Genomic DNA, 27,990 nt, shown 5'->3' with positions numbered 1-27,990 from the left:
CAGTTAACCACTTTCTGAAGTCCAGTTCAGGTTAAGAGACAGTCAATCGCTACGCCGTGCACGTGTGTATCTATCATTAGACTGCCGTTGGAGCGCATGTCTGTTGAGTGTGTTTTGGCCTAAGACTCCCATTGCATAGCAGTTTGATCCATTCCTGGTTTTACTATGAGTCTATTAAGACACGCCTGAGCTTGTTACCTGCACACTGTGGCTAATCAAGCTCGTATTAAAACCCGGACTGGATTAAACTGCTATGCAATGGGAGTCTTATTTCCATCCCTGCAGAAACCTTGGTCGCTTCTCAGCGTTTCTTTTCTTCTCGCAGCCCGTGGTATTATTTGCAACAGGACGGTTTTACATTCTGGTTGGACTCTATAGGAGTGATTCAAACAGGACGCTCCGATGAAAGGCCCGCAAGGGTTTTACATCGATGGTATACCTGAAGCGTGGCTTTGCTTTGCATTGGGATCCTGTCACCTCGTGCATTTCAAGGCTCTTTCCTGCTTCTATTTTAATGCGAGGAGTAGAGAGCCGCGGGCGCAGCACAGGCATGCATTTTGAATGATGGAAAATGCAGCTGATTAGGAGGGAAACCAGAGAGCTGGGCGGTTTCAATTATTTAAATATTATCACAGTATCGAATTCGCACCGCAGCCTCTCAAATGGGGCCACACCGCCAAAACACCGTGTTTTTTAAGACAGGCATTGTGCATTGATAAAAATAAAAACGAAGTCTTAGAAATAGGAATTGTTTTGATAAAAAATAAAAAACAATCTAATATAAACTTATTTATTCATAACATTATTCCATTGATATTAATAGTATTTTATATGGCACTTTATTAATTGAATGGATGCGTTGTGGTTATATCACATTTGAATCCTCTCCTCGCATCCTATCACCAAACAGAGGAGTAAGCTTAACAATAAAAATAGTATTTCATGCTAACGTTCACCAGGATTCGGCGCTTCTCTCTTTCAGGGCAGTTGAAAAGCCCGAACTGACCCACACCCTCCTAGTGTACATAGAGTCGCATGGTCACCCAGTGCATGCAGCACCTACGGGATTGGCTTTGCGCGCACTCGCCAACCCACAGCACCCCCCCTTGCGTGCGCGCTCCCTCCAAACACGTCAGGACGGCACGCACTATATCAGTTACAGCTTTGCGTCTCCCCTTGGTATTGAGACTAGGGGAGGGAGAGCGCGACTGAATATAAAACGCAAAATGAGTACAATTCATAACAATAATAACAACAACAACAATAATATACACCACCAGCAGCACCTATTTTATCCATAATATATTATATTACTCAGCTGAACGGCGCAACAGGAATAAACGAAGCTGACTGAAGATACAGCGCTGGATATTATTTTCTGCGGAGAGATTTGTTGCTGGCACGAAGCGCTACCCCAGTTTCTTTCACAGTTTCCGCGCAGGTCTGTCTCTCTCTCTCTATATATTTTTTGTATGTGTTTTTTTGTAATGCTGTTGTTGCGTTTCCTCTTGGTTTTGCTGAATGGTGTGTTTATTTTCCTGCGCATTTTCAAACATGCGTGTGTGTTGAGTATATCCTAGTCAGTGCTGGGGTGTTGTCTGTCTGTCTGTCTGTCTGTCTGTCTTCTCGTGTGGTTAGTTTTTATTTTTTTTTACAGATCCATATTAATAGTACTCCGGTCGCCGCGGTGCTAGTTGTGGTCTCCTAGCGAGATAAGATACTGAACAGGACGGGACGGTTTCCAGCACCCAGTTTGTGATTGCCTTGATTTAGGCTAATGTGATGTTCCGATAAATGTTGTGAAGTTTCTTTTTCTTTTTATTTTTTTTATGGTTTCTCAACTGCGTCGTGTTCTTATTCTTGTTTTTTTTATTTATTTAGTCGTTGCTAGTAGTATTACTGCTCTGTGCTTTGTAACGCCAGTCCGGGCCTCAGCCCCGGTCTTTCCTGGGTGTGGGTACGGTAGAGCTGCAGCAGCTTCAGGTCTTCCTGTGGTCCGAAGCAGATGACAAACTCGTACTAGCGAAACATTTATTCATCCAGGTTTGGTGTTCATGTTATCATGTTATCGTTTCGTGTGTTTACGCGCACGACTTATAACAAGTTTACATTTCACGAATAAATGGAAAAGTTGAGATGTTGGCAAAAAAACTCCTCTATAATAATGAGAGGTGGTCGTGGTGGTTGTCTTGGAGTACCCCGGTATATATGTGTGTGTGTGTGTATATAAATATATATATAATATATTTTTTATATATACACTGCACTTGAGTAATTATTAACTTGTTGGGTTAGTGTCAGATTTGAGCCATAGCAATTTGGTCGTGGGGTAAACTGGAGTTTGTGGCAGATCAGCATTTGAAATCGCCAGTATAGTGAGGTTGGATTGTATGTCATTGTGTAGATTTATTTTTTATTTTATTTATTGTTTGTTCATTCTTTTATTTATTTAAAGAACTCAAACTCGAGCAGGAGAAATCTAAACACGAGTTGTTCCATTTCCTGGAAGAATTGTGATAAGTTAAGGCAGTGTCTACCAAGGATTGTTTTATTTTTATTGAGTTACAATTCACAATATTAACAGTATGCACTGTGATTGTTAAAGGAGAACAAAACACAAACCAACAAAGCAGTCCAATAAAACACACAAACAAAAAACTGTTTTTGCCTGTCTAAAAACAAATAGGAGGCTGTGTGGTCCAGTGGTTAAAGAAAAGGAGCTTGTAACCAGGAGGTCCCCGGTTCAAATCCCACCTCAGCCACTGACTCATTGTGTGACCCTGAGCAAGTCACTTAACCTCCTTGTGCTGATGCATAGTTCACACACCCGAGTCTCTGTAAGCCGCCTTGGATAAAGGCGTCTGCTAAATAAACAAATAATAAAATACAAACTTTATATTTAAGCTGCCGTTGATCTGGCTGTGGGTTGCTTATCCATTTTTAAAGAGCTCCTTTTTTTTTTTTTAAGGAGTGTTCACCATCAGATTGCCTGCCTGTGTGTTGGTTTGTTTGCGAATGTGACGTCATGTATCTTATGTGAGGTTGCCCCAATCCCTCCCGCCCAGGATTGACAATGACCTGGCAATGAGTGACTGCTTGATAGGTAATTAAAAACACAAACTGACAAGAGCACGTATATACTTCAACAACTACTGAGCTTTCAAATGCAAGTGCCATCCAACCAAACACACATCCATCCCAGTATCCTACCAAGCATCTATCTAGAACAGTCTTTGGGAAGCTGAGGATTCAAGCTACTTCAAATGCAAGGTGATGTGTTGAGACTAGTCTGCTGTATTACTTCAAACCAGTTTTGAGGGGTGGGGGGGGGGGGTTGTAGCTGATGTCATGACCCCGTTATCATGTAACCCCCCCTGCAGGTTGCATCGCTTATCTGTTTTCTGTTTTCACTCTTCAGTCAACCTGCTCACTGCTAGTCAGACGAATTTATGCCCCATGGTGACTCTGTCAAAAAAATGCCTGCTAAGACAGCTGTTGTGAAACAGCAAACAGCTGCTCTTCCCAGCAGTTCAGTAAGGGATGAGGTTTCTTTTTTGACGGGGTTATGCTGTTTTATAAAGGGAGTATTACAAGCCCATTTCCCATGATTGATATGTTCAGGGGGCTTCAGTTATTTCAAGTGGTTTGCTCTTCAAGGGGTAAGTTAAGAGCCAACACAGATGGACTTGCAAGTTGTGTCTCCCTGTACTGATGAGGTCAGCTGCAGTGTAGGATTTTGGGTCAGTTTAACTAATCCGAGTTTGACACTTTAAGAATTTATTAAACAGTCTGGTTGACCTTCATGCTAATACCGTAGTCATTGTTATGTGAATCCAAATAAGAAATTGTCCATGCCTGCTCTATTTTATTCAATCTAGCTAGTAGCTGATTCAGAAATGGTGGACACCTGCAATACATCGTAGCCTTAGGTGATTATATGTCTCTTTCAGATAGACCATGGAGAGGGGGGTGGGGGGTGGTGCAGGAATATGTTTGACTTGATGCCAACATTTCAAGTTACCCAACCCAACCCAGCCTGAATCGTGACCTGTGTAGAGCAAGCCAAGCACAACCAAGGCTTTACTGAGTCCTGTCTGTTGGCCAGAGCAGCACTGAAATCGATCTGTCTGTGCTGTCTGGGGCTCCAGATGCCCTCTTTTTGTACCGAGACAGGTTTAGACAAACTTCTCGTTGTCTGTTGGACAGGTCGTCACAAAGATATTTGCTCGTTCCTCCTACGGAGTGGAGGGGGTGGGCGTCGCTTCTAGCTGGTACGTACTGGGTGTTCATGAAATAACCCTTTTTGTAGAGCAGTCAAATCGTTGAAATAAGGGTTTTGGCTCGTTTCCAAACTGTTGGGTGTATTTGTGTGTGTTCTGCTCTTGGCTGGAAAAAAAACGTTGAGGTAAAATACCTGTAAAGCTTTGTAGAACCGTTCTGTTTGAACAGTAACTTTTGAAATAGGCATTCCAGAGCCAAATACTGCAAGAGCTTAAACTCGAGTTTGCCTCTCATATGAGGGCTGCCTTTGTCTTTTGTTTTTTTGTGTTTTATGTTCCGTGTTTAAGGTAGGACGATAACTAAACACAGCCTGTAAGACTGGTTTAGGTGGGAGAATATAAATACGTTTCGTGTGAAACACAGACTTTCAGTTGATTGTGAGAAATCACGAACGAGTGACCGATTTCATCTCCCATCACAATGGTTGCTGCATCAGTGAATTATGTAAAATGAAATTCCCATTGCATAGCAGTTTGATCTATTCCTGGTTTTATTATAAGTTTAATAACACACACACCTGAGCTTGTTACCTATACAGTGTAGCTAATCAAGCGCCTGGTAATACCTGGAATGGCTGCAATTTATACTGTATCTGTGGATGTACAGCAATTTGACTATTGAGGAGTTTTTTCCTTTTTCTATTATGATTCAGTAGATGTTCAGTATCAAGCCAGGGCGTGCACAGGGGCTTTGTTTCCACATCTGCTGCAGCTGTTGTTCTTCTTGCTTGCACCTGCTCACAAACAGGGCAGTGATCTCTGCAGCACTGAAGGGCAGCTCGCTCACCTGGAAACTCTGAGCACCTCGAAGTCTTCTCAGGGTTCAAGGGGGTGGGGGGCTGCTTTCACCTGACCCTGGGATCAGCTTTTCCGGCAGCGTCCTGTGCTGGGAGTGCAGCTTCACTGGGCTCGGTGTATGACTTGAAACTGAGGAGAGCGAGGTGATCGGTGGAACCAGGAACATGCGCAGTTTCATCTGCATTCCATCGGGACAAAGGGGAGTGGGGTGGGCAGGATGCTGTGCTAATGAAGTGAAGTGACCTTGGTGCATTCAGATAAATGTGACACAATCCGACAAGTGGACATTGTCCCTCGTTCCTGCTGATAGTTAATGGTGTTTTAAGAAGCCAGGATGTCACTTGTGTGTCAATTTCAAATGGTTACACCTCCAGCTTCAAAGCAGACCCCCCCCCCCCCCCCCCCCAAAAAAAAAAAAAAGAAACTCTGTTACTGGAGGTAGGAGATTTGTGTGCAGCAGCATTTGAATTTGTAGCCCAATCCCTTTTTGATTAATCGCAGTATCGTCCAGTTATTTGCACATGATTCATGTCTTGCTTGCAAACACTTTTTGTTCCTCTAGGCTCTGACAACAACATTGTGGTATTTTAGATTTGCATGTAATCGCAGGTCAGGCTGTTTATCCCATTTTACTTTTGAACTAAATCACATGACCCACATTTCTTTTTTTTACTGACAATCATATTTTCCATGCACAGTGAATATGCATGTAATTTGCAGTCTGCTCAATGCACTTTGTGATGGGGCGGGGGAGCTGAGTGACAGTCAGTCCAGGCTTTGCGCTGTTTACACACTAATTAGCTGCTTGGGAGAGACAGTTGATTGAAAGAAAAAAAAAAAAAACTGCCCATTCCAAAGCAGGAGACTGCAAGTCTGTGCAAACTAGAGCAATCCCCTTGAAATGTTTCTTCCCATTGCTCTGAGTGAAAGAAGAATTAATAAAGGGAACCTGGATTGACAGGCAGAGTTGTGGGGGAGTCTGCAACGTGTCTAGTTCCACTCTGTACAGCCCCCCCCCCCCCCCAGCTGTTAAAAACTAATCGCATTTGCTTATTAACCCATGACCGAGCTTGTCTTCTGTCTGCACTTTCAGCATCATGGATTAATCACTGAACTGTGCTTGGCACATCATGAGTACATTTTCTAGCGCTCTCCCATATTTACAAACAATTTGCATTTGGTGTGAAGTCTGTTTATTTATTTTTAAGTAATGTAGTGAAAAGTGACAGCTGCATTGTGAGCACAAAAATGTGTTGAAGGCTGCCTGCCTGCCTGCCTGCCGACCGGTCTGCCGGAGAGGTAAACTCGTTCAGCAGGGTACTGTAGTGAAGCTGCTTGTTTTTCCAGAGATGGTGACCTCATAATGCTACACCCAGTTCATACTGACTGCACTGTGCTTTAGAGACTTGGTTCTGGAAAACCTTCCACAGTTCTTTGATACTGAAGACTCTAGCCAGTGCAAAGGCGGTGGTCTTTCCTAACCTGTTTCCAAGGTGGGGACCCCCTTCGTGTTCATGGATTTTCCTGTTGACCCCGAGCCGGGAGGTGCTGGAAACCTACATGGATGGTGCTCTTATTTTTAGAAATCCAGCCCTTTTAAACTGGCTATTGTAGCATCAGGATGTGTGGTCATTTGGCTCATAATGCCATTCCACTACTGCTTGCATTCCCGTTTTAAGGTGGAACACAAGTAGCATGGCCTCTAGTTTACTGTGGCTCCCGACTACAGCATTAGAAATGCAGAGCGCACGCAAATTTAGTTTGACACTATCAGTCAAACAAACAGTCTAGAAATTGCAAGAGGGCAGAGGGGGGCAAAATGATATTTCAATGTTGGTATAGATTTTAATTATATAATGTGTGTGTATATATAATATATACTTTTTTTTTTTTGGCAGACAATATGTTATGGTACTGCTTGAGATGGCTTCCTGTATATAAACTAGTCCATTCAGTTTGTTGTGTTTTGGTAGATTAGTTGAATTGGGAAGGTGTGCAACAAATGGTCATAATTATTACTGCACAGTGCATTTGAAACAGGGCTGCAGGGCTAGTTTTGGAAAAAGCATGTAACAGGAAAACACTTTGCCGGGGGTTTGCCGTTTTAAACACCAGTGCCAGTCGAATGCAAAGCAATAAAACCCTTTGAAACGAGTTCCCTGCTTGTAAATAATGATCCAGTTATGGGTTCTTTACGTTGAAAGGAAGCTGTTCATTAGGTGATTCCTAGTTACATCTGAAGTATTTCAGCTGGGTGCCCAGCTATTTTAGCATTTATTAAATTTCAGTCCAATGGAAAGTACTTAAAAGAATTTAAGGATTTGCTTTTTTAGTGTTTCCTCTGAAAATGAAAAATTTGGTTTCCAGCTACTTTTCAGGGGACATGGCACACATATACAGCCATGCACTGTGGAGGAGTGGGCAGCAGTGTGGAGTAGTGGTTAGGGCTCTGGACTCTTGACCGGAGGGTCGTGGGTTCAATCCCCGGTGGGGACACTGCTGCTGTACCCTTGAGCAAGGTACTTTACCTAGATTGCTCCAGTAAAAACCCAACTGTATAAATGGGTAATTGTATGTAAAAATAATGTGATATCTTGTAACAATTGTAAGTCGCCCTGGATAAGGGCGTCAGCTAAGAAATAAATAATAATAATAATAATAATAATATTCTGTACAGGACAGTGACCCCCCAGTGTGTCTGCCAATGTAGTCCATATCCAGGGCAAGAGCTGAGTTGCCAGTAAAGTCCGGTACAGTGGCCCTGTGGCATTGTCCGGTATTACAGGGTGGCTTGCGCCTCTATCGTTTACGTTGATAGAAGCAGGACAGTCTGTGCTTTTCATGGTGTCCTCCTCTTGCAGTGGCTGTGCTTTCTGTAAATGACTTTTCGCCATGTTCACCTATCCCCCGAGGATATGAGCTGGGAGAGGTGGGAGGGAAAGACTTCCTTAGCTGTGTTGGAACTTTCCCAGAGGCATTACAGATGGCAAAGCTTATTTTATTTGCACAACAGAATCACATTTTCCAGTAGATATCCTTACAGGAGGCTCCGAGGTTTTTGTCTGAGGAACATTAGCCACCCAGTTGGCTTGGCTTTCACTCGTTGATTGATTTCTGTAATAAAAAATAAGTTATACTTCATTATTCTGCGCAGCTTACTAAATACGAGTCTTGTGTAGTAGTACAAAAAGGCGTGGTTTAGCAGCTGGCTGCACAGATAACACTGGAACAAGGTTATTTAGTCTGGGTAGTTTGGAAGACTCCACTCCAGCTTGACTCTTCGGGTTTGATGTCAGCCAGGCAGCCCACTGACCTGGGGGGAGAAGCTAGAACTTGTTTTGTGCTGATCTTAACGGTGTGCGCGTGTCTATGTGTGAGTGTGTCTATGTGTGAGTGTGTCTCTGTGTGTGTGTCTCCTGTGTGTGTGTGTGTTTTCTCTTCCCTGCTCTCCTCTATTGAAGACTGGCTCTGAAAGTTCAGACTGACATTCATCTGATTTTATAGTCATTTAGTGTAACAATAAAAAGGAAATGGTTTTTAAATAGCCTTCAGTTGTTTGTCTGAAAGTGTAGATCATGGGTTTCCGATTGCATTTTAAAGAGGGGATTATTTGATTTCCGAGCCAGAAAAAAACAGCCAAAGGTGATATTATTTATTTATTTATTTATTTATTTTAATTTTTTAAATGGGCTTATTATCCACACAATTGGAGCTGCAGAGTCAAGCACCATACAATTTATATTTAAATTAAATAAATACCAGTTTGTACAAAGTCTTTTGGAGTTGAGGAACATTTATTATATTCTAGCTTCAGTACATGTAAGTTACATTATAGCAAGCCTCCACTCTGATCCAACCCTGTGATTGTATGTACAACCCTGTGATTGTATGTACATTGTATGTACAGCACCTCTCCTTATTGTCTTTAGAAGTGCCAAGGCTACCTGCAGCTTTCCTGGGGGGGGGGGGGGGGGGGGATTGTGATTGGCACCCTGTGATAGATGGAGCGAGATAGGCAGGGAGGGTTATTGCTGTTACTCATTTTGCAATCTTGCTTGCATTTATTCAAATCCAACGACAGAATGACCAGGCGAGCAGAATCTCACTGTTCCTCATTGCACTGCGTTGCTAAGCAGATGCAGAGCTCGATCTGTGGAAAATTCTCAGAAATCAGCATTTCTGTTTAGGTGAACATGCTGTCTTGTGTTCATCGTATTAACAGAATGCTGCATGAGTGTTCCAGGAGGGCTGTGGTTATTTCAATCATTTGGCCTGGATTTTCAGTGCAGTGCGTGCGTCCCGTTCCTTGCCTTGCCTTGCTTTGCATTCTTCAGTGCACTTGGGGAACGAGCTCATCCCCAGTGCGACTTTCAGCTCCTTACTTCCAGAAAGTCAAACAGAATCTGGATTTGTTTTCTTGCAGTAATTGGGGATTAGGCTGTAAACATGTACTTTGTTCTTGGGTGGGGTGTGTATGTGGGCGTGGAGTTTCTGTATTTATTCTGTCTGTATTGTATAGTGTGTGTAAATAATGTATATGACGTAGACCTGCTCAAGTCCTAGACTTACGTGTGTGTGTGTGTGTGTATTTATATATGTATATATTATTGGTTTAATGTGATAATATTTGTTTGCTTCGTGTTAAACTTTCATTATTGCTCCTCGTCATCATTTTTCCCCTAGAATAACATTCATGTTTTGTTTCCCTGTGCTGTATCCTGCTTCTGTTTCAGTGCCTTATGTTTATACACAGTTGCTGCTTCCACTTAACCCTTTCACTTCCACTAAATGGAACTCAAGCCCTCAATGTTTTCAAGCTGTCTTTCTGCATTTCACAACCCCACAGCATTACATTATTTATATTCTAAGAGAGCAACTTAGCAATACAATGTACCCGTTGTACAGACTATTACCTGAAGCTTGTAGTGGCTGAAGAAAATGTGACTACAGACTTTACAGAGTTCTGTCAGAAGGATGATTTCTAAATCATGGGGTTCGTACTAGTATAAGGATTACTTGCTGGCATCCTAAATGTATACAAAGATTCAATGGAGATTTGGTTTTTGAAAACTCCCTCCTAATTGTTGTGACTAATACTATAGTCATTGTGTTGGATCAAAGTTTCCCTTGCTTTGTGTTTGACTTGAGAGGTTTGACCCTTTCCGTTCGTTTTTGTATTTCTTTCCTATGGAATAGCCCGAGTTAAACAAGGGGTGAGGTCATTGCCCTGCTGCTGCTGCTCCTAGCTGTCTGTCAAGGCAGGGCTGCTTTATTGTATTAAGCAGATGTGTTAAATGCAAGGGCAGAAGGAGCAGCTAGAAGCAACAACTGCTTTTTACCTGGTCGCAGTTCATGCAAATGATGATTATCACACAGGTGCTAAATTCTTAAACCATGTGTGGAAGATACCATTTGGTAGTAAATGACATTTTCTCACAGATATCCTTTTTGTTTTGCACAAATCTCCTAATTTAAACAGTTGGGTCTTTTACAGGCATGGGGGCTCCTCCACACACAAGATAAAAGCCATATGTATTTATTTTTTAAGTGGAGTACAGCATTTATAATGAGGTAAATAGATTAGGTAAAACCTGATCAGTGTAGTTGGACTGGATATGGGGTTTCAAGCACACTAGGGAACAACCCTTCGAAGGGTTGTTTGTAAGTGCAAACAGGGACCTGTTTGCACTTACAAGCCTTATCGTGTTGGCCTTATGCGTCGCTGATAATAACCTGCAGCCAATGATCCCTTCAAAGATTTCTCTCTCTCTCTCTCTCTCTCTCTCTCTCTCTCTCTCTCTCTCTCTCTCTCTCTCTCTCTCTCTCTCTCTCTCTCTCTCTCTCTCTCTCTCTCTCTCTCTCTCTCTCTCTCTCTCTCTCTCTCTCTCTCTCTCTCTCTCTCTCTCTCTCTCTCTCTCTCTCTCTCTCTCTCTGCAATATTACATAAAGTAAGCCAATGGTTAACTGATTTCCATGTTGATGCACCAATGTGTGTTTTAGCAGACCTACACTACAGAAATTCCATCACTGCTGACACCTGGAGTAAAATGTGAGGTACTATACTGGGCTGGTTTTATGCAGTGAGATTTTTGTCCTAGGTTTTTGTTCTTTTCCCAATCTGCTTCAGTGCTTTGAAGTTGGTGGTAACCAATTTAATCTTTTTGATGCCTGTCTTTGGGAGAGTCAGGCCTTTTTTTTTTTTTTTTTTTTTCAAGTCTAAACAGGACTGAGCTGTTCATGTTTCAACAACTGTGTTTTGGGAAGCCCCTGCAATGCCTTGAGTGCTGTGGGTTGTTGTGTGTTTTTTGGCTGCAGTGTACACAGAACAGCATGGCTGAGGTAGTTTTGAAATGAGCATAGTTGAAGTCCAGACATCTGCAGGGTTTAGGAAATTTAGTGATGCTAAAACAGTAAAAATGTGGTTACACAATACCGTCAAATGCTGTTATACATTGAGCCTTCACACCTGTGTTCTCAAGGATTTGCAATAACCCCTCCAGGTGAAATGCTCATTTTTATTTGGGCCCTTCCTGTGATTGGTTGATGTGTCTCTGCTGAGGTTTTGTTTCTTTAACTAGAGGGAGCTCCACAAGGATGCATACCAGCATGACGTTCCAGGAAGGTGTTGCTGGTTATTAACCTGCACAGTGCACATCACCCAGCCTTTGAGTTTTATTTTCTACCTGCTCCTCCCTGCAGTTTGTGTTGGGTGAGGTTTCCCGTGGAGCCCCAGCGGGTGCGGGGCTGGTCCTTTCATTGTCTCTCTGGCCCTTCAGGGGATCCTCTGGTAATTCTAGCAAGCTGTTGAGAGCTAGACCCTATGTGGTCAATTGCCAGCATTCAAAGAGTTTTAATAAAAATTCCCCCAACATGAATGAGATGTGTTGCCTGCTGTTGTAGTTACTGGTGTGTTTTTAGCCAGTTTTCCAGCCAGGGGTTTCTGTAATTAGCTGGAGGTACAACAGGTCCTGTTTTTACAGGGCTCTTGCAATCCCAGGGGAATTTAAAAGGCTGTCTGTCGGTTTCAGCTGGTGTGCTTTTAAAAGGCCTGGTTATCCATGACAGTGTTTGTTTGCTTTTCCTGGAAAGTAACGCGAGAAAAAGACAACAAAACGATTAGCATGTCATTATTTTGGTAACTTCATGATTTACAGAAACCGATTCTGTGTATTTAGGGCATGGCTGTCTTTCATATCCAAGGGCTAAAAATAGATGATAAGAATTAGTTAGAACTTGAACACACAAAGACTTCAACCGAACGCACACATACAGCGAACACAAGCGGGTTCAATTGGCCGTTTTTGTTTAAGTAAAAGAATGAACAGGTTTTTATTTTTTGTTTATTAAAGTTAATATTTACCACCCCTGTATCCTTTAAGCATGGGTTACATTCATTTTTACAGCACCCACAACATAAAGGTCAATTGCAAAACAAAATGTGCTTGTAGATGTTTTCAGACTGTTTCCAGTAGGTCATGTTTATCCGGCATGCAAATATATTGTGTTCTCCCCGGTTTCTTTCTGCTCCACCAGTGCTGTGCAGTACGCTTGTGTAAGCTGATAACCGTTTAGAGCACCTTGTGTGTTTATGCTTTTAAAATGAAATATTACCGTGCAATACAGGAAGCATGGTTAATGCTGATAATACTCATTCATTTTAAAACCACTGCTCTATGGATAAGCATTGTTATCGCTTCAGTGGGAACCTGGCCCACTTTTACGAAGGTTGGTTTGTTTTGTAAATCAAATTGCAGGAAACAAAGAAAGATGCATTATTTAATCCAGTTTAATTTTAAATATGGGCCATTTAAGTTAACTGATGGCTACATCAATATGATCCTACCAAAGATCTGACCTCCTTCAAACCAGTATGCGTGCATGGAGGTGGGGAGATTAATTGGTCATTCAATGATAATGAGTCTGTGTAATCATTGATTTAAAGAGTAGGTTAAAAACCTTGCACTCCCAAACAGCCCTTTGATAATCTTCTGTCTTGCTGTGTGCAGTGATCTTCTACCCTACTGTCATACAAAATGCACCTTTTTAACTTTGAAAGGCTTCTTGTCTTGAAGGACCTGGTCACTGTGTCTGAGTGCTGCTGCTTGCTGAGCCCCTAGCTGCTGTTGCTGAGTTGCACAAATACATTTGTTTTTGCTATTCAGTGTGGGTGGAGTCGCCGAACTATAATCAACATCCTGGGGAAACTAGACCGGGACAACAGAGCAAGCTAAAGGTATTGATTAGCTGAGCCATATATAGGCATGTGGAGATGCTCGCTGCCTACTGGCTGGCGACTTTCTTTTTTTTTTTCCATGCATGTGTCTGTCAGCAAACAAGCGGAGCCTGCCTGAGTGTCTGCAGAGCTGGGGCAGCACCCAGGGTGTTTGTACAGCATCGCAGACTGCTCCTGCAGTTTCATTACAAGCGCTGGGACCTACAGACAAGCGTGCTGTGCTGTGAAGCCACGGAATGCATGAAGGGGAGCGGGGAATACCTTTTGGAATGCATTAAGGAAGGCGGGGGAGTGATGGACAAGCTAAGGATGAGCTTGACAGAGTTGGACAACCTGCTTTTAGCTTACTGGTAAATATGTAGAAAGTATCTGGGCTATTTATTTTTTTATTTTTTTTAAATTTCCTTTTCAGTGTGTTGTACTGCAGAGACAGTGTTGTTCTCTGATACCGGCAGTGTTAGGCTTGTTTTATTTTTTTTAAACCAGTGTTATGGAGTTCTTTACTCATCCTGTTGTAGTCTCTGCCCTGCCGTGGCATCCTTTCCTCCCGAGCTTGACGCTGTCTGAGCATGTTTGCATCCGCTAGAGAGAATGCGTTTTTTTTTTTTGTTTTTTTTTTTATGAGGGGAGTAGATGAAAAGTAACCTTTCCGTACTTTGTCGGCCACGCTTTCAAAAGCCGCTTTTGTTTGGGCTTATCTTGTCTTCATGGCTGACATGCTGCTTTGAAAACAAACTAGTGCCTTGTTCTCTCCCGAGAGCAGAGATGAACAGGGAGGGAGAGGGAATGAATGCTCTTCTGCACACAGTATCAGTGTTTGCTTCAGGCTGCCGGATGCTTGCTTGCGTTCTGGGTATCTCCAGAGAGCTGTAATGCAATATTTTTACTGCCGTTGGAAAGTTGGCGTTGTGTTTCCAGAAACGTTAATATTTTAAGAAGCTGCAGTAAGTGTTATTTTCGTGTGGGTCTGTGACTCTCTTTATTACCTGTTGCTGCGCTGTTCAGTAAAGAGTTGAAATTTGAAGTTGAGAATAGGCTGTAATAAGTTTAGCAGCTTGTAGTGGTTGTTATAATGTGTGTGCGTGTGCAAAAAAATAAATAAAAAAATAAATTAAATAGTAAAAATTATAAATTAAAATAAATTGTGTGTATGTATTTTATATATCTATCTTTTTTCACTCTGCTTACACAAGCTCTGGAATAGCTGATTTGGCAAGAAAAGATCATTATAGAACCATTATTATAAGTAATTACTTTTATTTTAGGGTTCTGTGGTTTTTGGAATGCAGAAACCTGTACAGTTTTGTAGTTTTTAAATCACCCATGGAATATATGGAGTAATCCAGGTTTTATAGCGGTGTTAATGGGAATAAAAAAAAAATAAAAAATCTGTTGTGTTGGACTGTAGGAAAAACAGTCTTGGGTTTTTAGTATGTTCTTTTCCACTGTAATTGAGGAGAAACTTTTTTTTTTTTAAACACTAAACAGTTTCTGCACACATACATGGGAAATGTAGACGTTTGTCTTATTTGTACACGTTAGTAAGTAATGCACTTTAATGTTATTTACTGTATAACGTTGGTGTTGCACACATGTACTGTAGTCTCAGATGAATTGATATTGCAGTCTCTATTTTTAACTCCTATTGGAATGCTTCTTGTGAAGGGTTTTACCAACATTCCGAATCATTTGTTAAAACGTAATTTCTCAAACTTTTACACTTCGGATTTAAACAGAATTAAGCGCCCCTGATGGAGAGTCCTTTGTGTCAGGATTATTGAGGTGCTCTGACAGCTTATTTTGCACGACGTCGGCAAGACTTGATAGAGGATGCAAATTACAGAACTAACAAGAAAACTCAGGGCATTTGAGTACTGCACTGTACTTCATGATAATGGGAATAAGATCAACGCATATTTGTGTATTCACAGGAGATCAATTGGGATGCCTCTTCGACAGTCTACCTGGGACATTATACCTGGGTTACAGGACTGGCAGTTTTCATAAAACTGAATCATGCCAATAAGTGCATGCATGTCTAGTTTTGTGCTGTGCGTTAAGGGTTCTCATTAAAAGGATCCTTAATGTGCTGATCGTGTCCACGTGTCTTTGTCTCGCTGGACACGGTGATCTTGAGCACTGCCTTGATTTTAGCACCAATCTTCACCGGACCTTTATTGGTTATTAATTTTTTTTTTTTTTTTTTATCCCCTCCCGTTCAGTCGGAGTTTCTTCTTTTGAACAAGCAGAAGACGGCTTCTGCTGGGGCTGATCGGAGGAGGAGGAGGAACGGGCAGCAGGATTGGGAGGATCGTCACTCTGGAGGCAGGGAGCGGAGTGCCTTGTGGAAATGTGAATATAATGAGTTCCTGCAGAGCTGCCCTCTACAGGGAACCCCGGAAACCTGCGGCATCCTGCACCTTCCACCCTGCGCGCCGGTGAGTGTTAACTGTAGAGAGAGCGCAGCGCCTGTCCTGTAGATTCAAACTGCGCTCGCTGGTCCCTGTCACTACCTAATCTGAGTGGATGCACTAGGAATGTATACCATGGGTGCTCACACAGTAGGGTCTACAGTCAGGATGACCAAACTTGTTTCCCCCCACCCCCGTGCTTATCCAACCAGATCTGAATAAAATTCAATAACTTATTAATGACACATTGCCTTTTTAAGGAAAGGCTTCAATTAAACAATATTAAACATTAACCAGATACCAATGGTTGTCTATTGGCTTGTGTTTAAGCATGCATGTACATGTGTCAGTATAGCACAGCATTGCCTGATTGTGAACCGGCAGCCCGGTGTGTGGGAGCACAGCCAAGAAGTCAAAGGTCAGGATTTGGCCCCCAGCCCGGGCTGCGACTCGCCTGACCTGAAGGGATTAGCCATTTTGTGATATCGGTGTTAAGGGTGCTTGCTGTTTGTAGTGCCTGAAGTATTACTGCAAGTTAGGGTTGGATTACTTCCAGAGGAAATATTAGCTGTTTTTAAATTATTATTATTATTATTTATGTAGTTTTTTTTTAGACACTAGCTCCATTGTATCCCATTGGACTGCAGTATTGTCCCTGTGGTTTCCACTCACAGCGTGTAAGATAGGAATCCTACTGTGTTTTTCAAACTAGCAAAACTGAAGATTTGGATTTTTACCAGCAGATGCAGAAAGGACCCATTCATTTCCAATGTAAGCATTCAGCTCGACTACGCTGCGCTCCTCGATTCACAGGGTGATTCGATCGACCAGGTCGTTAATCTGGTATTTTATTTGAATTCACCCTTTTGAAATTCGCTGAACGTTAATCTGGACGTGCCCAGAACTGCACAGGTGTGACATTTCTGAACACTTGAACGCAACATTTCTCTCTTCCTCTTGTTTTAACCCTTTCAGGACCAAGCACTTTTCAGTGGGATGCTCCCCCAGGACTAGGCGTTTTTTGGCTGTAGTTGACTTTTCTATATAAATTCACTAAAAATCAATTTCTTTACAGTAGCTTCTTGGAAATGGTGTCCTTTTTTTAGAACACTGTGGGGAACATTATAAAGTTCTTCAGAAAACATACAAAACAAAAGTTTTTTATTCTGTTTTCTGATTAGAGACGCATGTATAAAAAATGTGTTATTCTGTGACCCGAGGGACTTTATAATACTTCCTGAAAGTTTTGTTTAAAAAAAATAAAATAAAAAATATTGATGTTTGGGCAAATGATGAGACAGTTTCAATAACGTAATATGTGTTTATTCTCAGGGTTTTCATAAGCAATAATTGACAGGTTTTTTTTCTCAAAATAAATATTGAAATAAAATATTTATTCATTCCATTACAGTAATAAGGAAAAAAACGTTCCTGACACGTTTAGTTTATGAAATAGTATCTGCTTATATCCACTTGTTTCTTGATATTTATAAATGTTGTGTAAACTATTATATAAAATACATGAGGCAGAATAAATGTTCTAATATAATTAAGTCACATTTACAGTGTTTACACTTTTTTTTTTTTTTTTTTTTATTAGCTCTAAACCAGTTCCTGTGATGTTTTGTTTCTGCTTTTGTCTGTCGGGCTGCTGTAAAATGTCTCCGCCCTTTAGACTCTAAGTGCCCCCCTCAGTGACATCGCACGAAAAAAACAATTATCAGGAAGTGAACGTCAGTCCCTCCCCTATCCATTGATATGTTTCAAGCCTGTACTGCAAAGTATAGTGGCCCTGCAAGTCATCAAAAATGTTTTAAATTTTTTATTGTGTTTACACAGTTGCGGTCCTAGAAGCCCACTTCAGTATGATCGGGTTAACACGATCCCGGTCCTTAAAGGGTTAAATCATGTATCCGAAATTTAACCAATCACTGTTAAGCATTTGTCAACATTCCAGTACATCTTGTCTTGTGTATAGATAGCGGGCGTAGAACACACAATGCAGACAGGTTGTATCTAATGGAAGGTAAGGAGTACAAGCTGTTTGTGTGATTTTATAATACGTTAATACTGGGTGGTGTGCAGGGTGACTCATAAACAGAAAGCATTTTGCACTGTTTGAGCAGCTCAGTTTTCATCTTGTGCAAACATGTGTTGACATAACTTCTAATAATAATAAGAGACACCCTCCATACAACAAATATACTTTTAGTAAAATTGGAAAATACGTGCTGGTCCCTATATGAGAAGTGCTTTACTCTTATTAATTTATCCTACCCTTTTATTTCGGTCAGCTGCCCAGGGTTGGAGTCCGTGCCTGTTTTTCAATGCAAATTCCTGTTTAAAGTCAATTCCCAGCTCCAGTTCCTGCGACGGAATTGGAAATGATATTTTTAGAGACATTTTAATAATGGCTGTGATTGTGCAACTGCTTTCATTTGAAGCCAGTTTAATTGACTAACGGTGACTTCAATTGAAGTAAATGTGTTGCCACTGTGAGAAGCTCTTTAACAGAATACTGCTGATTGCAATTTTGATCAGTGATGTGTTGGAATTGATTAAAAGGGAATGGGAATGGATTTTAAAGGAATTTAGAAACAGGAAGTGACCCAACCCTGCCTACAGGGCAGGTCAGCCTTTTTCTTGGCCTTTCAACTGCAGCAGTCTCTGAGGTCATGTATTTTATATACGTATTCAACTGATCCTGTTAAAAGGCAACGCCAAAAAGCCCAAACTTGTTGTTTTAACAGATACTGTAGAATGAGTTGCGGTGATAAACTGATTGCTCCTGGTTCTAGAAGCAGAACTGTCAGCTGCTCGTTCGTGACCGAGATGAGGAGGGGCTGCCACAACCCGAAAATAAACTCTTCATTAGAGTAATGCAAGTAACGTAAATGCAGTTGAGAACAAGAGCGTCCCTGCTTTAAGGCAGCAGAATTAAAAGAAGCATGTCCGTTTCACTGCAGGAGAACGCCATGCCGTACAGTACATTGCAGAGGACATCGCTACCTCTCGACATTCTTGCCCTTTCACATCACTGTCAAGTCGTATTATAAATGGAACGCTGTCTTGCGTCCAGACATTAATGCTCAGCTGTAAGTGAGGTGGGGGGTTTGGGGGGGTAAAGGCTTGTAATCCGTTTGGAAAGGCAATGAAATTATAGTTTAGCATACCAGTGGCAAACCGTCTAGACAGCAATATCTCGGTAAACCAATCTAATCGCTGTGGACTGCAGTGTGCATCACTACTCGAGACCTGCCACAACTCTTTCACTTTGATGCCTTGGTAATTCAGTTAAATTTAAAATGGCATTTCTCATTTGTCCTCCCTCCACAAATACCCTGATTTTAGAGTGGGTGTAGAACTGCTCCATTGTGAGGGTCCATATGATGGTCGGATTGCATGCTCTGCATGCTCGTGCTGCCGTTGGATTGTTTAATATAGAAATTGCACTGCAAATGAGCGCACTGAGCTGCAGTAACTTGTTTGCATCTTTGACAGCGAGCCTGGGGCTCCCAAGAGAGGTCTGTACCCTTTAGTAGCACCTTGTGAAGGCTTTGATGAAAATGCATGCTCCTCGGTGTGCAGAATGATTTACAGCGTTCCTCCCAAATGCTTTCAGCGCTGCTACAGATTTTTGCTGCTGCATGTTAACTGAGCTCTCCAATGAGTTGGTAGAGGCATGTCCAGACCCGGCGATTTGCAGGCAGGAATAAAAACTTCAGACAGACGCACATGCTCGTGAGCGGTGTCCTGGACAAGATATCCCAGGAACACTTCGCTGGTTTGTCTCCCTCCCTATTTTTTTTTTTTTTTTTTTTTTTTTTTTTTTTTTCCTTTCCGTCTTGTCAACAGTCGGTGTCTCCAGGCAGAATACTCGTTCAACTCTGAACTGAACTGGTTGGACTTATTTAGGTAAATATGTGAACTGTGTGAAGTTGTGTATAATTATAATGGTGAAATGAGTATAATGGTGAAATACAAATGAGTGTATTTAAAGCAGCAAGGTGTTTTTATCAAATAAAACCTTATTAATAGATGTAATCTCTGAATAAATTAGCTTTAGTTTATTTTGAATCTGGTAATGGCTGTTTTTTTTGGAGTTAGGGTTTCCTTCTGTAGAAAGTCATTTTGGTGCACAGCTGAAAGATTACTTCATTGCTTCCTGTATTGTATAGATTACTCTTCTGGAACTGCTTTTTAGAAACCTCTGTAGGATAGTTATTACTTTGGTTGAACATGAACTGTAGTCCAGGTTTTTTCCCCACAGACCCTGATTAGCACTAGTGTTACGGTAGTACAAGATTCGTTTGAATCAGGGTCGGTGGTAGAATATGTAGTAAAAGAAACATACAATTCTTTGACAACCCTTTTGACTGGAAGTCTTTCGTAGTGTCTTTAATGCATGCGTCTCGATTACTTGTAAATGAATCTCAAAGGAACCTAGACTGATTTGATTTGGTAGTCTTGTATCCTGTCGATGTCTGCATGCCCTCCTAGTGTGGTCTCATTTCTTGAGATTGAATCCACGGATCTTGGAATTTGTGTGCCAGTGATACTGTACTCCTTTGGATTGATATTGTAGTCCCTGCAGATTGAAACTCAAGCTGCATGTAAGAGTTAGTGTGAGTTTGTTTCTTCATGTATCGAGTGTGATGCTGTAGGGGTAATTCATCCAGAACTGTAAAAACAATCGGTGCTAGAATATGTAGTAATACTACATTTATAGCTTATAAAATTATTTCACAAACGATTCACCTAGAAGTCTTTTCTCAATGTCATTTTTTATTTTTTTAAATTTTTCCTTTTGAAGTAAGTGCTGCCTGCGTGGGTTAGAGGTTCAGTTTACCGTCCCGTGTTGATGTAATATGAAGTATTTTCAGGCAGTGTGCCACAGGACGTGCTCAGCTATTTCATTATTTATTAAAGTTATTTCTAAAGACAGGGTGCAGTGAAACTTAAGTTGCTTTGTTCACAGGCTAGCAATTTAGCTGCAGCTCGGGGAACAAAAGTAAAACGCATTGTACCATCATAATGACTCTGCCTCCTACAGTTTGTTGCATGTATCAAAATAACATGCTGGGACAAAGCATGCTGTTCAATGTCATTTTCATTAGCTGATTAAATCTCCATTATTCCATTAGACACATGTGCAGTCTTCAGGCAGCGTGTCCTTGACTGTGTCAAGATGGCCAGCTTTGACAACAGGAATTTTTAGCTGCGAGGAATTGTAAGGGCAGTACTTTGACAGAGGAAGTCCAGTGGAGATGAATTCTCGATACAGAGAAGGTGTTGGTAGTGTTTAAATGCGCAATGCATAATCGACGCAGACACAACTTTTAAGGGTTAGGGTTTGAGAAGTGCTGTTGTGTGTATTTCTGCACCCAGGCTATCGAGAGTACTTTTTTTTTTTTTTTTCTTTCTTTGGCCTGTACTGTGTGAGACACAAATAGATCTGTGAGCCTGTGCTCCTTTCTTTGTTTGGACACAGAAAGAGCCCTGGGCAGCTGATCCTGCTCTGCAGAGTAAACGCAACATATTCCTACCAGACCCACTTGTTCCCTGCCTCCCTACTTTTTACAGAGCCTGTACCTCACACTTTAGCAGGACGGGTTGTGGTTCGTATTGATCTGCCAACACCTGTAGGGTGTCTTGCCAAGGGATTCAATTTTGTGTAAACTAAGGCTTCATTTTACTGGAAGCTTTACTGGTTAAGTACAATTTAACTAGCTTAATAACTTGCTATCAAATCTCTTTGGTTTAATAGTTAATACAGTGATTTTTTTTTTTTTTTATCATTTAGTGAAGTGCGAGGGTGGGTGGGGGGCACAACGACCCACTTCTGTTCAGAATCGTGATCATTGTTAAGACTTGCCGTCTTTCAGGGGAAACTTGTTATTTAATTGATACCACAAATGAAACTTGTTATTTAACTGATGCCACAAATTCATAAAATGTTGAACTCATTCCTTAAATTCTATTCTTTCTGTATTAAAGATTTAATGTTTGTTTAGCATTTATAAACGTGTCCCAATTCCTCGCTGCTTCAGTGAGGTGAGGTAGCCTGCATGCTGGTTCCCATAGAGGCCAAAGACAGCCTGGTGTAAACAAACAGGAGATCTCATAGAAGTGGCAGCTGTTTAGAGTCATGTGTCAACTGAAGGGCAATCAAGAGTAGTCTGTGTGTGTGGCTGCTTGTAAGGGCAGTCAGAAGTCATACCAGAGGGGTCTCCGGGGGGGTTAAAGGGGAAAGGCAGATCAGAAACAACCTTGGTTGTAGGAGACGGGTCATTATTGGCAATACATGTTATTTCCGGATGGATAGTCAAACTTGTGTGTGGCGGGGGGGGGGGGTGGGGGGGTTGCATGTGCCCCACCACCACTTGAAGAATGCCAACCCAAATTTGGTCACAGTGACTGTCCTCTGTCCCACAGCAGCCACTGACAAGGCAATGCCTTATATGCACCTCTTGCTGTTGGGGCTATAGCATTCCTTATGGGTGCTACTGCATGTTCCCAAGTTGGAGGTGGATTAGTCGTCTGATATCAGCAGGGCTGTGTTGTAGCTTCTGTGTTTTTATAAATGGCCCTGCTTCTGTGGCTCAGTTCCATGCTGTCCGCAAGGTGAGAGGCCGGCTATTTATCTAACAGCTGCGGTGAAAGTTGCTGTTTGTTTTTCAACCATGGCCATGTGCGCCGCTCCAGTGTTTTTCAAGGTGGGTGTTTTAGGGTACAGGTTTGTTTTTCATGGTACTGTAATGTGCGTTCAGGTGTCTCCCCACTTCAGATGTGTTCCAGCCTTGTAGGCTGGTTTCTAGTTGCTTTAGTGCTCAAGCTGTTGAGATGTTTACATGTGCAGATCGAGGCTGGAGGTGTGAAGTGTAAGAGTAATGCTATTGACACAGGTACTGTTAGAATTGCTGTGTGCCTCGAGGCATTGAAACTGCAGCAGCTTTAAAAGAATTACAATAAAAAAGGCAGGCAGAAACAGGTGCAGTTTGTAAGGGCTGGCATTAGAAAAGAGGGGCACCTAGTGAAGTAATAAAGGGTTGTGCTGTGCGTCAGAATCTGGTTTCAGCAGCCAGCAGGCGCCCCTTTTTTTTCTTTTTTTTTTTTTTTTTTAAATATAAAGTAATTTTATTGGTTATTCAATTTCAACCTCTTGTGCTCAACTCTGGCAATTTTGACTTCCCATACCCTACTGCAGGACTTGCAACAATGACTACAGTTGCAAAAACGCTTACCTGCAACTGTTGAAAATGCCTAGTAACAGCTGGAAGATTAAACACACTCTGTTCCTCTGGGCGTTGTGACCTGGGCCAAAAACAGATTCTGTCTAATTGCAGTGAGAGACAGGAAGCGCAGAACTGTTCCACCATTCATGATGGGTTTCTAGAAATTGTTTTCTTAAAAGTGACACGGCGAGAACAAAAGACAAAAAATATTTGGCAAAGTGAAATATTTTTCCTGGCAATGGAGCCCCCCTCTGCATGCCAAGTACTGGGCGATACAAGACACTCTGTAGCAGGACAATGTAATTCTTCCTTATATAGTTTGCATTGCTGAACAGAAGCAGTTAATGCCGTGCTAGAGTAGGTGCTTGGGGAAGGTTGTTTAGTGGGGCGGGTGGTGTGGTGATGTAGCAGTCCATTATTTATTTTTTTCTTTTGTTATGGCTTTTTAATTTTTTTTTGTACTAGGGAGATCTAGATGCATTAGTCCCCATTAGTGTGCAGGGGGGGTGGCCATTAACTGGTGTGCAGTGTTCAGATGTAGGGGCTGTAGTGGAGGCGTGCAGATCAGTGCTTGGTACGGTTACTCATTGTAATACATTATAAAAGGTTATAAAAGTTCATTTAAAATGTGTGGTGTTAATTAATAATAGATGGAAATGATTCACTAATGTATTTATTTTTTTTTCCTTAGGTCCTCCACTATGCACCTTAAGCCATATCCCAAGTTTCAGAAGAAGGACTTGCCATTGGAGATGAGCCAGGACAGCCTCCGTGGCCTTCACCCAAGCCAGCAGGGGGCGCTGCGGACTGAGCGACGCTCTAACGCCTGCGTCACCCGGCAGCCCTGCTCACCGGGGGGCTTGCATGGCAACGGCACGGGCAAGCGACGCCCCTTCGGGGTGCTGTCCACCAACACCATGTGCAATAGCAGCAGCAGCAGCGCGGGCCCCAAACCCAGCGGGGAGTCCCTGTGCGCCCGGGCCAGGAAGAGCAGGGCGGCCTCTCTGAACTCCATCACAGGGTCCCTGCTGCTGCTGTCCACCGCCTCCGAGAATGACGATTCCTTCAACATCCACCGGGGAGACGAGGCCGAGGGGCCTCTGGACATCTGGGCGGTCATCAAGCCTGGGAACACCAAGGAGAAAATCGCCATCTTCGCTGCCCAGCGCTGCAGTGCCAGCAGCGACAGTAGCAGTGTTGTCAACAGCAGCAGTGCCGGCAATGGCAACAACAATCTTAACAGCAGCAGCATTAGCGTCAGCTTTAGCAACGGCAATGGCAGTAACAACAGCAGCCCCAGCAACCGGACGGTATTGATGAAAATCAGGGGCAGCTGGGAGGTCGAGGGCTCCGTAGCCAAGCGCAGGAAACGATCTGCGGACCCCGACGCTCTCAAGACCCCAGAGCAGCAGCAGCCGCCACAGCCGCAGCCCAACGGGACGAGGGATTACGGGGCAAGGGAGGTGGGGGGACAGTCGGACAGCGTGGTGATTGAGGGGGAGGGAGGAGAGGACGGGGAGGGGGGGAAAGCCCTGTCTGTGGTGGAGATGGTGGCGTATTTAGAGCAGAGGGCCAGCGATCTGCTCACAGACTGCACCAAACACTGCCCTGTGCGCGGCTCGGGTTGCGTCGGGCAGTCGAAGGGGGGGACCGCAGTGGAGCAGCAGTCTGTTTCGGAGAGCTCAGAGGAGAGCCAGGGGGACTGCGTCAGGGTGCTGGAGATGGTGGCCAAGCTGGAGTCGGAATGCCTCAAGAGGCAGTGTGAGAGGGAGGCCAGCGGGGGGCTGTCCCGCAACAACAGCTTGCGCAGGAACGTGGGGAGGGTGCTGCTAGCAACAGGGCAGGCTCCCCCACTCTCCACGCAGCAGCAGCAGCAGCCAGAGTCTGACCCCCAGCAACCTCCTTACCCTCAGCAGGGTCAGAGCTGTTTGTTGGAGGAGTCTCCTGACAAATCCATCAGGAAGAGCCCCAAGAAAAATGGGGTTTGCTGTGAAACGCCGGCTTCAGAAACTGCCAGTTCGGTCTTCAGGACAAGGGAGGGGAGCTCTTGCTGCGATGGCAGCGTGGATTTGACAGGGCCTCCGCGCTTGGATTATAGGTCTAAGGGCTGTTCCGAAGAGGGGGTGGAGCGGCAGGGGGAGAGGAGGAGGGGGGAGGAAGGTTGCGCTGGGGAGTCCTCCTATGTAATGAAGGAGGAGGACTCGGGTGCGAGAGCCGGGCTGAAGCAGGAGAGGCGAGAGGAGGAAGAGCCCCACGTCGGCCAACGTGAGGAGCAGATTCCCGGGATGCTGTTTTTCAGACAGACTCCGTCCTCGACTGTACAGGACCAGCTCTCGCAGCCACCAGCAGCAGCAGCAGTGAAGAAAGAAGAGGAGGAGGAGGAGAAAGCAGAAAAAGAAGAAAGTAGAGAATTGGAGCATTCCATGGACTCTGCCCCACAAAGAGACTCCACCCCAGCAGAACTGCCCCCACCCCTGTCTGGGGAGGTGGTAGAGACAGACAGCGAAGGCGCGTCCCAGCAGCGAGAGACGTTCCCTCTGCGCAGGCTGGTCTCCCACGAGTTCTTGGAGATGCGCTTCAAGATCCAGCAGCTGCTGGAGCCCCAGCAGTACATGGCCTTCCTTCCACACCACATCATGGTGCAGATCTTCCGCTTCTTGCCCACGGAGACGCTGGCCGCGCTCAAGTGCACCTGCCGCTACTTCCAGTTCATCATCGAGAGCTACAACGTGCGGCCCGCCGATTCCCGCTGGGTGTGCGACCCCCGCTACAGGGACGACCCCTGCAAGCAGTGCAAGAAGCGCTACGGCCGTGGGGATGTGTCTCTCTGCCGCTGGCACCCCAAGCCGTACTGCCAGGCGCTGCCGTATGGCCCCGGCTACTGGATGTGCTGCCACGGCTCCCAGAAGGACGCGGCGGGCTGCAGCGTGGGGCTGCACGACAACCGCTGGGTCCCCGCCTTCCACAGCTTGAACATGCCAATCTACAAGAGAGTGCGGGGGGCTGAGGAGAACACTTCATAGGGGCACTGAGGGTGGGAAAAGCAGGAGGAGGGATGTTGTGGTGGTTTTTTTTGTGTGTGTGTGTGTATGTGTGCGCGAGCGTGCGTGATTGTGGCCAGGTTGTTTTTACACACTTGACAAGGTATCGCTGAATCGTTTCTGATCAATCTCTGGGAGATCTGAGCGTGTTTTATGTAATATTACAACAGCGTTATTGCATAATTAACACGTTGATTGCTGCTTGCTGCTACCCCATGGTTTTTGTTCGTAATAAAAAAATAAAAAATAATGCCTCTGGCATGCTTTAATAATGAATTCAGTGGGTAGTGGCAGGACAGGGCTGGGGTGAAGCTGGGACTCCGATGTAGCTAGCGTCGGCATAACACACAGACACTGTGAGCAAACTCGTACTGAGCAGCCACTGTGTCGAAGATGCCAGATGAGTGGCCTGTATCTCCTTGTTTCAGACAATGAGTGACGCACCTCTCCGTTTCACACACTGTTCAATTTGGAGATACGGAAATTGCGGTTTCAGCATTTTGATCTACGATCTACGAGCAAAGTTATGTGTACTGTAAAAAATATATTTTACCTGGCTTGGCAGTCTGACACAAAGGGTGAGAGATTTATATGATATATTCATAGCGTATAGAGAATACATTGTCTGTTAATTACGTTTATTTTTAATTTGATGACATTGACAGTTTAGAGGTGTTTTCTTTCTGTAATTCGGAGTGGATGGAGCCTGTCTCCTGCCTTGCGCTGTTTACAATGTATATAATAGTGAGTCCTATCAATTCATACAGGGTGAGGGGCTATGCATGTACAGTACTTGAGAGCTCCTGCAACCCACTGTGGGTCAAGCACAGGATTCTACCCCTGCCTTGTAAATATTTAAAGAAATAATCCAAGTTGTACAGATATATGTATATATAAAGTATAGAACTGGCACAGCCACTTAACCACTACAATGCAGCTATGCGAGCATTGCAGATATTAGTGTGTTTGGTTTTGCGTCTCTGTTTTTTCTTTTTTTATGTTATTCTCCTATCTATTATAATCTTTTGATTCTGAAAAGACACCTAAATAATATGGAGTTCTAAACTGTGTTCTTTTTATTTGTGTGTATGTATGTATGTATGTATGTATGTGCGTGTGTGTATACATATAATATGATTACGTTACACATGGATACAGCTATGGTCAAACGTTTTGCACCCCTATAGAATTAACACATTTTGCTTCATTAAGTCGAATGAAACCTGCTGCACAATGTTAACATATTGAATTGCACACCGCTGTGTAGTTTTTCATATACTTTACTTTTAATGGTCTCAATCCTAAAATTCTAGGTGATGCTAAACTTTTGGCCATAGCTGTATATAGGTGTGTAAGCTATGGCCAAAAGTTTAGCATCACCTAGAATGGAAAACTACAAAGCGGTGTGTAATTCAATATGTTAACGTAACATTATGCAGCAGTTCATTCGATTTTAAAGAAGCGAAATGTATTAATTCTATAGGGGCGTGGTGTGTTCTTTTTATTTTTATTATGGACAATTTTATTTGGGCCTTGATCAAAGGAAAAGAAAAACACACAGAAAAATCAAGCTAGCAGATTAATTTTAAAAGCATTATTGTATAATGACACATTACGAGAAAATACTTGTTTTGCCTGTGAGGGCGTGTTTTACTTCAATAAAGTGTGCATTCTTATGCCTTGTCAGCTATTGTCTGTGGATCTGGAGCCTTTGCTTTGCCTGTGGCCTGTGGGAGGTTTTATTGTTGAGCTGGGAGTTTCACGATGTGGGAACTGTATTGCTTGGGAGGACAGACTTACCTGGACCAGAACTTGGGAAGTAAAAAGAAGGTTTTGTTTCATTGATATGCTTTTATAATGCACTATACACTCCTTTTCTCAGTAAAGTTAAATTACACTTTTCACAATGAATAAGTGTTTTCTACTAATGGGAGATTATAGTGGAAGTGTTATCGGTGTGTGTATGAGTATGTCGTCGTGGGTTTTTTTTTT

The 27,990-nt window shown here is 43.1% G+C and overlaps 1 protein-coding gene across 3 annotated transcripts; it reads left to right on the top strand.

Annotated features, from left to right (window-relative positions):
* The first annotated feature begins 1,151 nt into the window (after window positions 1-1,151).
* LOC117414147 (F-box only protein 34-like) lies at window positions 1,152-27,674 on the top strand. Of its 3 annotated transcripts, none has more exons than XM_058990562.1 (3): window positions 1,152-1,441; window positions 15,534-15,749; window positions 23,649-27,674. In XM_058990562.1, the coding sequence occupies exons 2-3, from the start codon at window positions 15,673-15,675 to the stop codon at window positions 25,978-25,980; spliced, it is 2,409 nt and encodes an 802-aa protein (XP_058846545.1). In that variant the 5' UTR covers window positions 1,152-1,441; window positions 15,534-15,672; the 3' UTR covers window positions 25,981-27,674. The 3 variants fall into 3 exon arrangements, with proteins under 3 accessions (XP_058846545.1, XP_058846546.1, XP_058846547.1); XM_058990563.1 differs by lacking the exon at window positions 1,152-1,441 and adding an exon at window positions 13,426-13,661; XM_058990564.1 differs by lacking the exons at window positions 1,152-1,441; window positions 15,534-15,749 and adding an exon at window positions 22,283-22,438.
* Window positions 27,675-27,990: the final 316 nt, after the last annotated feature.

The sequence above is a fragment of the Acipenser ruthenus genome, chromosome 18, assembly GCF_902713425.1.
Source record: "Acipenser ruthenus chromosome 18, fAciRut3.2 maternal haplotype, whole genome shotgun sequence".
NCBI classification, from domain to species: domain Eukaryota; kingdom Metazoa; phylum Chordata; class Actinopteri; order Acipenseriformes; family Acipenseridae; genus Acipenser; species Acipenser ruthenus.
The sequence above is the reverse complement of the archived record's forward strand: the minus strand, read 5'-3'. Positions and strand labels throughout refer to the sequence as shown.